General features: G+C 51.4%; 2 protein-coding genes across 4 annotated transcripts in view; both read right to left on the bottom strand.

The window, feature by feature from the left end:
* The window catches only part of AUNIP (aurora kinase A and ninein interacting protein), a 14865-nt gene extending 14693 nt beyond the window's left edge, over positions 1-172 (bottom strand). The window contains exon 1 of the mRNA XM_023743424.1: positions 125-172. The gene's annotated coding sequence lies outside the window, so the exon portion shown is untranslated. The remainder of the gene's footprint in view (positions 1-124) is intronic.
* Positions 173-2135: 1963 nt separating this feature from the next.
* Positions 2136-10937, bottom strand: PAQR7 (progestin and adipoQ receptor family member 7). Of its 3 annotated transcripts, none has more exons than XM_023743422.1 (3): positions 10242-10937; positions 8473-8588; positions 2136-4149 (listed from the first exon to the last, which is right to left on the bottom strand). In XM_023743422.1, the coding sequence occupies exon 3, from the start codon at positions 4126-4128 to the stop codon at positions 3082-3084; it is 1047 nt and encodes a 348-aa protein (XP_023599190.1). In that variant the 5' UTR covers positions 4129-4149; positions 8473-8588; positions 10242-10937; the 3' UTR covers positions 2136-3081. The 3 variants fall into 3 exon arrangements, with proteins under 3 accessions (XP_023599190.1, XP_006102033.1, XP_023599191.1); XM_006101971.3 differs by having other exon boundaries at positions 8473-8573; XM_023743423.1 differs by lacking the exons at positions 8473-8588; positions 10242-10937 and adding an exon at positions 8138-8375.
* Between the last annotated feature and the right edge of the window lie 2199 nt (positions 10938-13136).

Genomic DNA, 13136 nt, shown 5'->3' with positions numbered 1-13136 from the left:
ATTCCCAAAGCTGTTTCCTTCTCAGTCCCTGACTTTGCCTTCATCACCTCCCGGTCCCCCAAAATGTCCCTCCCCCCTCCCCCCTCCCCCCTCCCCAAACACCTCTCGCTCCCCACCATCCCACCTGCACCTTCCGCCTCTTCAGCGCCGCCGCGTCCAGCCACACGCCGCAGGCCCTTCCTCGGGCCCTGAGCCCCCCTTGGGGCTGAAGGGGGCTTCGTTCGCCTCCGGCGGGCCGGCTTCCGCCGGCCCCGGAACCGGGACCCACCGCCCCCGCCAACGTTCGGATCCCGGGCCCACCGGGGGGGGGGGAGTAAAGTCGCCTGCCTGTACGCAGGACCGCCCCCCGGGTTTTTGCCCCGGCGGGTTTAGGGCCCCCCCCCCCTTTAAAAGCCCCGCCCCACGCCGAAACAACCACCGCTAGCCCCTTTTCTCTTTGTGAAGGACTTCGTGTTCTCTCTTCATTCAAGGGTTGTATTCCAGGAAATATGCTGTGTGGACGCGTTCGCGACTCTGCACAAGAAACGTGCGTTTTCTTCTTGCTGAGTTAGTTGTACTTCCTTATTGCAAACACTAGAGGCCCAATGCACGAAAATTCGTGCAAGAGTAGGCCTTCCTTCCCCCGGCTGCCCGCACCGGTTTCCCTCTGGCACCCGAGACCAGGCTTCCCTCTGGCCACTGGCAGGCACCCGGGACCCGGGCTGGCTTCCCTTGGGCTGCTCACAGGCACCTGGGACCTGGGCTTCTCTCCTCCGGCCACAGGCAGGCACCAGGAACCCAGGTGGCTTCACTCCAGCCCTGGCTTCCTCAGATGTCTGGAAGTCCCGTCTAATTAGCATGTTACCCTTTTGTTATCTATATATATACAAAAGCCTAAGCAACTGTTACAACAGGTTGACCGGTTGCTATGATGCACACTGACCACCAGGGGGCAGCTCCTGCATTGAGCGTCTGCCCCCTGGTGGTCAGTGCGCTCCCATAGCCAACCTCCCTAAGTCCCTCCTCCTGACTGGCTGGCCCCCAAACAGGACTGGGCTAGACGGCCCCTATCGGCCCGATCACTGGCCAACGGACCCCACCTGTGCACAAATTTGTGCACGAGACCTCTAGTTATAGATAATAACTACTCCAGCGCTCAGGGTTTTCTTTGTCTCAAAAAGGAAGAGTGGAGTCAAGGCTCAGATCCACGGGCTCCAAATCTGGGGTCCACCACCCTACCCTTAAATGGTTAACATGCCCTGGAGTTTATGAGTTACTGTTATAATTCACAGAAAGGAAATCAAAGCTTGACTGTGAAGCCACATAGGAGAGGATTTAGAAAATGTTAAAATGAAAACTAAAAATTTGGAGCCAAGAACTAGCTTTCAGTTCTGCCTTCTGTGGCTTCTGTGGATTTTAGAGAAGATCAAGTGAAGTAACGTTTGTGAAAGCCTTAGACATGCAAAAATGATGGCATCCCACCCTGTCCTTCCATTCCTAACCACAATCTTCATAGATATTACATATTTCTTAGGCATTTGGGGAATTTTCTTACCTGTAACTTTCTAATTTTCCTTCACTGTACATATATTGCTTGTGTACTCTGAAGAAAGCATTATTATAAAAGTTAACCTATAGCCATACCATGAAAAATTGACATAAAATCCTCCTTGACTGAAGGCAAAAAATGAAATCTTCGGCAAATTATAAAATGGGATGATGTATTTTTTTTTATGTATTTTTATTGATTTCAGGGAGGAAGGGAGAGGGAGAGAAACATCAATGATGAGAGAGAATCATCGATCGGCTGTCTCCTGCACATCCCCTACTGGGGATCGGGTCCGCAACCTGGGCATGTACCCTTGATGAGAATCGAACCCGGGACCCTTCAGTCCACAGGCAGACGCTCTATCCACTGAGCCAAACCAGCTAAGGCAGGATGATGTATATTTTTAAAACATTATTTTAACTTCTAAATTTTACTTAATAAAATTGCCCCCCCCACTTCCCTTCCAAAAAAATTAAAAAGTTCATACATATAGTACACAAGGCCCCAATGTCACCTCAGGCAAAGATAAAACAAACAAAACAAAACCACACCATGAGCAGGCCCATGGATCTCCCTGGAACAGGAGACAAAAAAACAAAGAGGCAGCTGTTATCACAGTAACTTTATTGCATCCAGGACATACCAAAGTCCAGACCGCCCCTAGCTCCAGCCCCACTGAACTCCTTCCGTACCCCTTGGTCTTTGTACAGGTTTTCCCCTCTGCCCGGAATACCTTTCCTCTTCTCCGTCTGCAAACTCCTATTCACCCTTCCCAACCCAAAACCCTGAGGGCCCCAGGCCATACTGATTATTCCCTCCTCAGTGCTTCCCCTGACAGTCCATCCCAATATTAAAGTCTTTGATCCAGAGGGCCCAGTGGAAACCAGGAGAATGGCTGGGAACAGGACATTTGGAACATGGAGGCCAAAGCTAGGAAGGTGAGCTGCAGGGGACAGTGACTGAGGGATAGGGGGCACTGGGTGGGATCCACCTGCACCCAGCACAGTCTTTACCTTTGGGGACTCTGAAGCTCCAAAACTCCAGGCTGGGGTTCAGACAATGGTAAGATCCTGCACACACTTCGGTCCTGCCCCTTCCCCACCCACCAATGAAATCTGGTACATGGGCGTTGCTGAGGCCTCCTCTGCCTCTCAGCTCAAATCTAACTCTAGCCTAAATTCCACCTTCACCCCCTCTAGATAATCTGGAAGCCCCAAACCAGAGTCCTGGCCCCAGCTGACTCCCCTTCCCCCTCCCCATCCTCACCTGTAGTGAGAGGCAATGTGGGGGGGCAAACCAGGGTAGCCACATCTTTATCTCTTTCCCGCTCCCAAGTCAGGGAGTTAGGGCAGGCCCGGGAGTGGACCCCAGAACTCCAGGCCAACCCCTAAACCCAAGGACTAGCCAATGCCATCCTAGGTAGCCGAGGCGTGCGCACAGAGACACCGCAGTGCAGACACAAACAACTTTACCAGGCCTTGTTCCTATATGGAGCCAAGCCCGGACCCCTGGGCTCCCACTCTACCTCCCTCCCTACCAGCTGCCACCTCCCTTCACTGGGTCTTCTGATCGAGTTTGCGCCGTACCAGCTGGCTCAGAAGGAATGCGGTGAGGACACTGCTGCCCACGGTGAGCAGGAAGAGGCCGGAGAAGTTGTGGGGCCAGCGGGTATGCAGTGGCTCATAGATGGGCCGCCGGGCCTCATAGTCCAGCGCCACAGCCTCTAGCTGAGCCAGAGTGCAGAACACCAGGAAGACATGGAAGAGCTGGTGGCCCTGCCCAAAGAGGTGGCAGCTGCCAGGAAACCAGCGCTCAGGCATGAGGGCCGAGAAGAAAGCAGCAGCCAACAGGAAGAAGACGACCTGGCACTTGTGGTAGAGAAGAGCGAGGTCATCGGTGGCAGGGTTGGGGGACACCAGGATGCGGTGCGCCACCGGGCTGATGTCCAGTGCGTAAGCCAGCGCTGAGGGCACTTCCTGGCACGTGCGGCCCAGCAGGCCGGGCTTCTGGATGTACTTGTTGTAGCACGAGCCAGTGCAAGAAAGCCAGGCGAGAAAGGCGGCCGTGGGCAGGAAAATGGTCTGCACCTGGGCGTGCCAGGCAGGCTCGATGGCATAGTAGAAGTGTGCCAGGGCGCTGCCAAACTGGTACACAGCCACACCCACGTAGTCCAGAAAGAAGAAGCTGTAATGCCAGAACTCGGACTTGGCCTGCAGGAGGTGAGCCAAGGCACTGAGGAAGAGGTAGGTGAAGGAGGCGAGGACAATGATGAAGAGGGGCAGTGCGTGGGGGTCTCCCCAGAAGTCCACGGTCCCCACAAAAATGGCCAGCCGCAGCAGCAGCACCAGGGCCGCCAGCAGGTGGGTCCAGACGTTCACCGCCTCGTTGTGCTGCTGGAACAGCGTGCGGAAGTAGAAGCGCCAGGTCTGGTGCAGTGGCCGGTAACCCACGTAGATGTATGGCTTCCAGTAGAGGGGTGGCACCTTGGCTCGGTCTACCGTGAAGACAGGCTCTGGCTGCACAGATTGATGAGGCTCCTGGTGGGCCTGCCGAAAACTGGGCAGCAGGTGGATAAGCTTCTGGGCCACCAAGGTGGCCATGGCTGTGGACTGGGAAGGGAGCTGGGAGAGGGACCAGAGCAAAGTCAGGGGCTGGTGTCTTCACCCCCATGCCCAGTTCTCACTCCCTCCTGCCCGCCCCCTTATCCTACGCTGAGTTTCAGAAGAAAGGAGTCGTCCGAAGGGAGAGCTCAGCTCTGATTCATGATTGTCCTGCTCCCTGATGTGTCCCAAATGCCTAGAACAGTGCCTGGCACTTAATAGGTGCTCAATAAATGTTTGAGGAATGCATTCGCTGATAAGGCTCACTAGCTCAGCCACTTCCTTTGAGTCCAAGCTCCACAGAAGAGCCCCCTTGTTTTCTCCGTGTTTAGGCTGCCATCAGCGTTCACCTGGTGGTGACAATGACCTTGCTAACAGACCAGCTGCCTCTGTTTTTAGCCCCCTTAGTCTCCCACTGACCCTCCATTACCCTACGTGAACTAGTCCCTGCTGTCATTTCCAGCCTAGTATTGCTCAACCACAATGTATTCAAATCCAGCCACAGCCTCACCAACCTCCTGGGCCTGTTTCACATTTGTATAAGTTTGCATAAGCTGGTCCCTCCACCTGAGATATTTGCCGCATCTTGCTTATCTGGCAAACTCATATTCATCCCTCAAAACCCATTTCATCTATGATACTTTCCCTGGCCCCCTGAACCTCAGATGATGACCTCTCCACTTGAGTTCCTACCATCAGGTATATCCTTTGATCATATGACACTTCACACGGGTATTAAAATTGTTAATGGGAGCTCATCGAGGCTGGGCAGTTTGTCTCATTATGTTGTGAACCCCTGGTGCTTAGCAGGTAGTTGACACTCAGTGGTTGTTGAGTCAAAGAACAACTAACTGCATTCTGATAATACTTCATACCCTTTGAGACCCAACAAAAAAGCCACTTTTTTGCTGAAAATTCCAGGAACTTTATCCTTATAAAAACAGCCCTTTCCCTCAGCCACACCCCCACACAAGAGTTCCCTCCTCCAGCCCTTCCATCCCAGCCATGGTTGCCAATTCCCAAAAAAAAAAAAAAATCAATCTAACCCATCACCCTAGCCTTCAAGACTTTATGACCTGCTCCCACCCTCAATTCCCATCTATCCCAAATGTCACACCAACTTCCTTTCCCTCCACAAGCTGCCACCCCCAGGGGACCTCCTTACTGCCCCCTGCCCACTTTCCCCTGTGGGAAACTTATAATGGGTTATACAATTTAGCATTTAAAACTCATTCATTCATTCAGCAAACACTGAGCTCTTCTTCTGCCTCAGGTCCTGTGCTGGACCCAGGGGAGGGCAAAGTGAAAAAGAATTTGAGCCCTGCCCTCAGGAACTTCCTGATATGGTAGAGATTATAGAAAGGAAAACAAATCATAGCAAATGCTTACACTATACTTGCAATGTGCCAGACACTGTTTTAAGCATTTTAATGGACTCATTTACACTTCATAATACCCTGTGAAGTTGATACTGTCCCACTTTTCAGATAAGGAAACTGAGGCACAGAGAAGCTAAGTACCCTATTATCCACCTAGCTAGGAAGCAGCAGAGGTACAATCTAAATCCTGTTTCCAATCTTTTATTTTAATATGTTTTTATTGATTTCAGAGAAGAAGGGAGAGGGAGAGAAAGAAACATCAATGATGAGAGAGAATCATTGATTGGCTGCCTCCTGCATGCCCCACACTGGGGAATCAAGCTCAAAACCTGACCAGGAATCGAACTGTGACCTCCTGGTTCATCAGTTGATGCTCAACCACTGAGCCACACCGGCCAGGCCTGTTTCCAATCTTAACCATTACCCTAAACTGCTCTTTGCAAGATAAGGTGGCAAGTGCCATTAATCATTTCATAATTATATGCTATAGTTTTTTAATAGCATTTGCTGGTACCAGTTACTTTATTTAGGCCAGCGGTTCTCAACCTGTGGGTCGCGACCCCTTTGGCGGTCGAACGACCCTTTCACAGGGGTTGCCTAAGACCATCCTGCATATCAGATATTTACATGACAATTCATAACAGTAGCAGCATTACAGTTACGAAGTAGCCACAAAAATAATTTTATGGTTGGGTCACAACATGAGGAACTGTATTTAAAGGGCCAGAAGGTTGAGAACCACTGATTCAGGCTATCATTATTCAGCATGTCACTCATTAAATCAAATATCTATTGAAAAACTGGCACCTGCCAGACAACTCCCCTCCATCAAGTAAGTTCCCTCCAAAAGCTTACTGAACTCAGCATTCAGGTTTTCTGTCCATCATTCATCAGATTTATTACCACTCCCTTTGCATCAGATTTCATTACAACTACTCTTGCTCTGTAAGAGGCAAGGAGACCTGGGCAGGAAGGGCATTCATATTCTCTACCACCAGCAAATGGTCCAGGCAGCCCACACGCCTCCCTGCCCCCTCCCGCTTCCCAGACCAATTTGCATCTGTAAGCTCCTCCCACATGACACTTCTGGAGTCGCTCTGGTCTGTAGCCTTTCCTAGTCCAGTGGGGAGACAGGTGTGAAAGAAGTCACTACTCTACCACATGAGAGATGCTACACAGGGAGTCCAGGACTCTTCCACTTCCCGGACAGAGCAGTTTAGGATTAGGAAGCAGACCTTGCTGATGGACTAATGAATGGGACCACTGCCATCCCAACCATGAAAACCCCTGTCCTGCCTTGCTGGCTGGGGAACCAAAATTGGATCTTCTCCTCCTCAAGGGAGTGGGCTTCCGCCTCAACCATCTGGCCTCCATCCTTGTCTACAACTTTTTCTTCCCAACTCAGAACCTTAGGGAGCCAAAAAGCCCTCTGAAAGCATCTCATGCAGCTCCTTTGTGAGGAAACAAGAGCCCAGAGGCAGAGAGGCCTTTCCCAGAGTTGCCCAATCCAGCAAGCGTTCCGTCCCACCACCAGGGCAAAGACCAGGGAAGGCTGACATGCTACGGTGGCCTCGTTCCTGGGTCTCTGTGATCCATTATGTCAGTCAAATGCTCCCTACCCCACTCTTAGAACTTCCCCAGGCATCACAGTATATTAAAGGCTCTCAGAAGTGCCCTGACCGGTTTGGCTCGGTGGATAGAGCATTGGCCTGCAGACAAAAGGGTCGCAGGTTTGATCCCAGTCAGGGGCATGTACCTTGGTTGTGGGCACATCCCCAGTAGGGGGATGTGTAGGAGGCAACTGAATCAATGTTTCTAACTCTCTATCCCTCTCCCTTCTTTTCTGTAAAAAATAAATATTTTTTTTAAAAAAAAAGGCTCTGAAAAGTCCTGCAGTAAAGAAGCCTGCTTCATTTTGTTATTGAACCTACATTTGCCGAGCTTACGTGACCGAGAATTCCTTTCTCAGTAATAATTATACTATAAAGCTAGCTGAAATGTAATAAGTGTTTATGCTGACTCTTTACAACCTTGCTGCAATTAATTCTCATAACTAGCCTGTGAGGTAAATATTATTATTGTGCCATTTTGTTGTTCAGGACAGTGAAATTCAGAGGTTAGCTTCTTACCTGAGGTGACACAGAGACACAGAGAGAGAGGTGGAGCCTGGACTGGACCCAGCTCTCTGACTGCGGAGCACAGACTCTTAGCCACTCTGCTGCTGCCCCGCCTCCTGTCACACCTACCTGCGTCCCACCGAACTACTTTGGAAAATACTGGTCTAAAGCAGGCAACCAAGTCCTTTTCAGTAAATTATTCTCTTAGGCTTCTAGCAACCGACTCACATCCAGGGACCTGTCTCCCCAGTTAGCAGCTACCCACTGGCTCTGCACCAGTGAAGCCCTGGCCCACAGCTACCTCCTCATTCACAGCCTCCCCCTCCCCCAGGCACAGTGGGCCCTAAATACAGAACCCAGAGGCCACGCACTGAGATGGCAGAGGTCCTGCTGCCCTACTTCCTTTAGACCTCAGCCAGAGGATGAGGGTGGGTACGCCCTCAGGGCAATCTCTGAGGAGTGCCCACCAGGCTGCCAGGGCCCACCTATTCCAGGCCCCCTTGCACTGCTTACCTAGGGGTTTCTCTAGAGCCTGGGGTTGATGACTTCTGTGGGACTAGGCAAATTCACCAGATGCCAAGCACTGGGTGGCACTTCCACAGGTCAGGGTCACTAGGGGCGGGGTTTCAAGGGACTGGAGGTGTCTTGTGTGATGTCACCAGAGGGTGGGGCTAAAAACAACCTCCACTCCTCTCCCCTCCCCCCATCATCACTCCCACATTGGTCAAATCCAGGCTAAACTCGGCCCTCCGACCTAGATGGACCTAAGCTGCAGAAGGAAACTCGCCATTAACCTCTGCATGAAACATCCGGGGAAACCAAAAGCTGGCTGAAAAGCTGTGACTTACCCAAGACCACACAGCAAGGCAGGCGAAGTTGGGCTGAGACCAGGTGTCCAGGGCCTGGTTGATGGATATCAGGCAAACTTGATTGGCTTTTGTCCCTTATCCTAGATAATAAAAGGCTAATATGCAAATCGACCGAAAGGCAGAACAACCAGTAGCTATGACACACACTGACCACCACGGGGCAGACATTCAATGCAGGAGCTGCCCCCTAGTGGTCAGTGCACTCCCACAGGCTCACAGCTGGTGAGCAGAGCGACAGTGGTGGGAGCCTCTCCCGCCTCCATGGCAGCGCTAAGGATGTCCGACTGCTGTGGGCCTAAGCTGTCAGTCGGACATCCCCTGAGGGCTCCCAGACTGCGAGAGGGCGCAGGCCAAGCTGAGGGACCCCCTCCTGCTGAGGGACCCCCTCCTCCCGCCCCCACCTCCGAGTACACGAATTTTGAATAAAAGGAAGTTAGGAATAAAAAGCAGATGCTATAAAGGCTCATGAGTGAACTTCCGCTTCAGACAAACCAAGTTTGACTCCTGATTCCACAACATAGTAACTGTGAAGACAAGTGATTTACCTTCTCTGATCCTTAGCGCCCTCTTGGCAATTATAATATCTACCTTATAGGCTGCTGGAAAAATTAAATTTATTAGAACAAAGTTTTAGCACATTTTAGGAACTCAATAAATGACTGCTATTGTTATTAATTATTAATAGTAGTACTTAATTATTATTAATAGCAGTTGCAGGCTCTGTCTTTCCCTCTCTCTTCCACTCTCTCTAAAAATCAATGGAAAAATATCCTCGGTGAAGACTGATAAAACAAAAAACTCAGTCCTCTTTTAGCTCTCAATCTCTGGTTCCACTGGATTTGGGGCCTTTAGAAAGTTAACTGTGTCTCTTTAAATATTTACCTTTCTCTGAGGGTACATTTAGAGACAGGGAAATTTGGCTGGAGTTTGAAATTTGGCTAGAGTTTGGACTTCTGGGACACTGACCTTATTAAATAAATTGTTCTCAGCAAAGACCTTTCAGGGTAACCCCTCCAGATTCACAGAGGCCTGAAGACTTATATGTGGCCCACGGGCCCAAGAGGGGTGGCTGGGAAGTGCAACCCCCAGGGAGGGGCTGCCGCCCCACAGCCCCAGCAGCCCCATCCCTGAACAAGCAGGGGAGAGAATCAAGGAGGGAAACCATGCTAGCAGGTAATCCAAAAGGCATGTGGCCTGGCCGGGCATGTCTTGCAAGTTTTGGAAGACTTTCAAGTTGGCAGAGCCTCAGAACTGAAATCCCAGGGCCCTAGTGGAGTTCCTATCAGTCTGAGCAGCTCCTCCCGCCTCTCTCCTCCCACCTCCCCAGCCCTCCCAATTCCCATTCCCCTTTTCCTAAACTGAAGGTCAATCTCCTCAACTCGCTCCTCAACCAAGGCTTGCTACCCTCTGTTCCTCGGGGTTCCCCACCAGATACACCATCAAAGAGTCCCTTAAGGCCTCTGGGGACAAAAAGAGGACCAGGTGTGGGGAGAGGTAGTAAATGGGCGTTGGAGGGGGAGAGCGCCAGGTTATACCCATCCCACAGGTTTTACTCAGTGCCTGCTGTACGCCAGGCACAAGGACCACCACCAGGGCTGGAGCACATGGTGAATGAAGCAGACAGCAGCCTGCCTGACAAACCCAACCGACCCAATGCCCAAGGGCCTAGGAAAATCCAGCCCAGACAGAAGCCACCCGGGGGGTGACTGAGAGAACTGCTGCCCCAAGGGAGGGTGTCCACCACTCACCTGAGCAGACTAGTTCAAAAGAAGCCAGGCCCCCACTTTCGTGTGAAAACTGGGTCTCAAGACTGGAACTTAGCAGCTGTGTGACTTGCCTCTCTGAGCCTGCTTTCCTCACTTAGAATCAGAGACTAACAATTAACCACCTCAAGGGCTCTTGCAAAAGCAAAAGAGCGAAATAGTCACGGATGCTGGGTGTTGGCCCTGGCACAGCCTGGGCGCCACTGTTTTTGTTGGGTTCTACTCCTGGCTCGGCCACTCGATCCCTGTGTGACCTTGGACAAGTCCATTCCCCTCTTGGCTCTTTTTCTCCAAATGTCGAGGAGAGTGACTTCACCGGTAACTTCAAAGGGCCCTTCAGTCCCAGAGACATACCAACAGTTGTTTTAGGCCTACTGTGTGCCAGGCCTGGAGCTTTCACATGAACAAAGCAGTTAAAATACCACCCTCGTCGAATAATAGCCCAGCTAATTAACAGTTCAGGGCAACACCTAAGGATATTAAGTTCTTGACCTTTTGGAGTTGAAGAGCCTACCTAAAAAACACCCATTCATAAATATTATTTGGTTATAATTCCACTTCTTCTTTTGCCTCCTGGTATGCAAAATGCAGTTGGCCCTTGAACAAGGGTTGGCACTCCGCAGGTCCATTTACACAAGGGCTTTTTCAATAAATAGGTACAGTACGTACATGTATTTTCCTTATGATTTCCTTAATAACATTTTTGTTTCTCTAGCTTGTTATTATGAGAATACAGTATATAATACATATAACATAAAAACCACGTGCTAATCAATTGTTTATGTTATTGGTAAAGCTTCCAGTCAACAGTAGGCTATTAGTAGTTAAATTTTGGGGGGAATCAAAAGTTTACAAGCAGCCGTAACCGGTTTGGCTTAGTGGATAGAGCGTCGGCCTGCAGACTGAAGAGTCCCAGGTTCGATTCCGGTCAAGGGCATGCACCTTGGTTGCAGGCACATCCCCAGTCGGGGCGTGCAGGAGGCAGCTGATCGATGTTTCTCTCTCATCGATGTTTCTAACTATCCCTCTCCCTACCTCTCTGTAAAAAAATCAATAAAATATATAAAAAACTTTTTAAAAAAAAGTTTATAAGCAGATTTTTGACTGGGGGTGGGCAATCCCCCAATCCCCTCCTTGTTCAAGGTTCAAAGGTATTGTTGCTTTTCTAGGCTCTGATTGTTCAGCACACTCCCTTAAAGACAACCTTAACTTGCCATGGAAAGCAAAGTTTAAACTCATTAAGTACAAATAACAGTAAGGCCAGACCTGAGTTCACACTGGGGTTGTCAGAGGTGAACCCTCTTGAGCAGCGGTTCTCAACCTGTGGGTCGCGACCCCTTTGGCGGTCAAATGACCCTTTCACAAAGGTCACCTAAGACCATCCACCATCCTGCATATCAGATATTTACATGACGATTCATAACAGTAGCAACATTACAGTTATGAAGTAGCAACGAAAGTCAGAACATGAGGAACTGTATTTAAAGGGCCAGAAGGTTGAGAACCGCTGCTTGAGGGACAATGACAAGGATGACATGGTATGACACAGCCTGAAATGTTAATACGGTTAGGCACTAGGATTAATAATTTACAGTCGCTCGCTGTTTACAAAGAACTTTAATAATTTACAGTCACTTGCTGTTTGCAACCCTTTCAACCTGCATCTAAGCAGGTGTCCAGCTCGGGGATGGCAGAGCACAGCCCGTCCACCTCACTCTAAGCCCAGCTCTCCTGCCCTTCATCCTCGGTGGTCAACTCCCAGGCAGCCAGTGGGTGGCCACAGATTATACAAGCCAAGTTTTCATCCCTGGCTGGCAGCAACTGGGTCACCTCCCTGCATGCAAACCAGTTCCCCAACTCAGCCCAATGCAGTTAAAGAAAATATCTTCCAAAATCGAACAGAAACCATTTTTGTTTTGTTTTTTTGTAACTGCACTTGGGGCCTCCATTTGTCCTGAACAATGTAGTCAGAATGAAAGAAATAACTTCAAGGAATTCTCCTGGAGCTCAGACTCATCAATGCTCTGTATGCACGCTCTGGAGGAGGAAAGCAGGCCCAGAGGCTGGGTACGCCGGCCACAGTCACTCCGCACAGGAGACAGACACAGCGCGAGCTCCAGCACCAACCAGCCAGCACCCCCTGCGCAGGGAGCGGAGCTGGGGAGGGGCAGGTGGCCCAAGCCCCCGGCACCCGGCTCAGGACGCGTGCTGGGCACCCACCCCGGTGCCGCCAGGCTCGGGAACCCATCAAACTCAAACTCCCCAGCCTTGGCCTGACCTGGCCGCCATCCGGCCCGGCCTGCAGGGGTCGTCGCATCGCAGGGAAACTTCTGGGTCCTCAAAGCCTCTAGGCTTGAGGCGAACGCTGTGGGTGGTGAGGCCCCATCTTCCCCTCCCGCACTGGGAGCGGGAACCCCCTCGCTCTCCTGACCCCAAGGGAGGCTTCCCCATCGCAAGGGGCTCAGGCTTCGTGGGAGCAGGAGCCGCTCTGGGCCCCCAGCCGAGAGCCCCGCACATGACCCAGCCCCAGCGACTCGCACCCCTTCCTGCCCCGTCTCCCTAGATCCCTCCCCGGGGGGAGCAGCAGCCCTTCCTCCCGCCCCCCGCCTCCGCCCCCTGGTCCCCGAGATGCTCCCTCCCCCGGCAGGGACGCAACTCCAGCGGGTTTCCCGGGGCGACCCGAGGAGCACCAGCTCCGCAGGCGGTCCTGCCTCCCCTACCCCCTTCCTTGGACCCTTCCCACCCAGTCCCAAATCGTGACTGGTCGGCAGGCGCGCCGGTACCGCGTTTAGAAGGGCGGGCAGCTTTGCCTGGCGAGTTTTAGCAGCCTCGAGGCAGGAATCAGCTGTGGTTCGGAACGGAAAAAATGACAGCGGCTAT

This window comes from Myotis lucifugus, unplaced genomic scaffold (genome assembly GCF_000147115.1).
Source record: "Myotis lucifugus unplaced genomic scaffold, Myoluc2.0 scaffold_389, whole genome shotgun sequence".
Taxonomy (NCBI): domain Eukaryota; kingdom Metazoa; phylum Chordata; class Mammalia; order Chiroptera; family Vespertilionidae; genus Myotis; species Myotis lucifugus.
The sequence above is the reverse complement of the archived record's forward strand: the minus strand, read 5'-3'. Positions and strand labels throughout refer to the sequence as shown.

Coding starts and splice junctions, on each gene's coding strand:
- PAQR7 (XM_023743422.1), bottom strand. CDS start 4,128: ATGGCCACCTTGGTGGCCCAGAAGCTTATCCACCTGCTGCCCAGTTTT.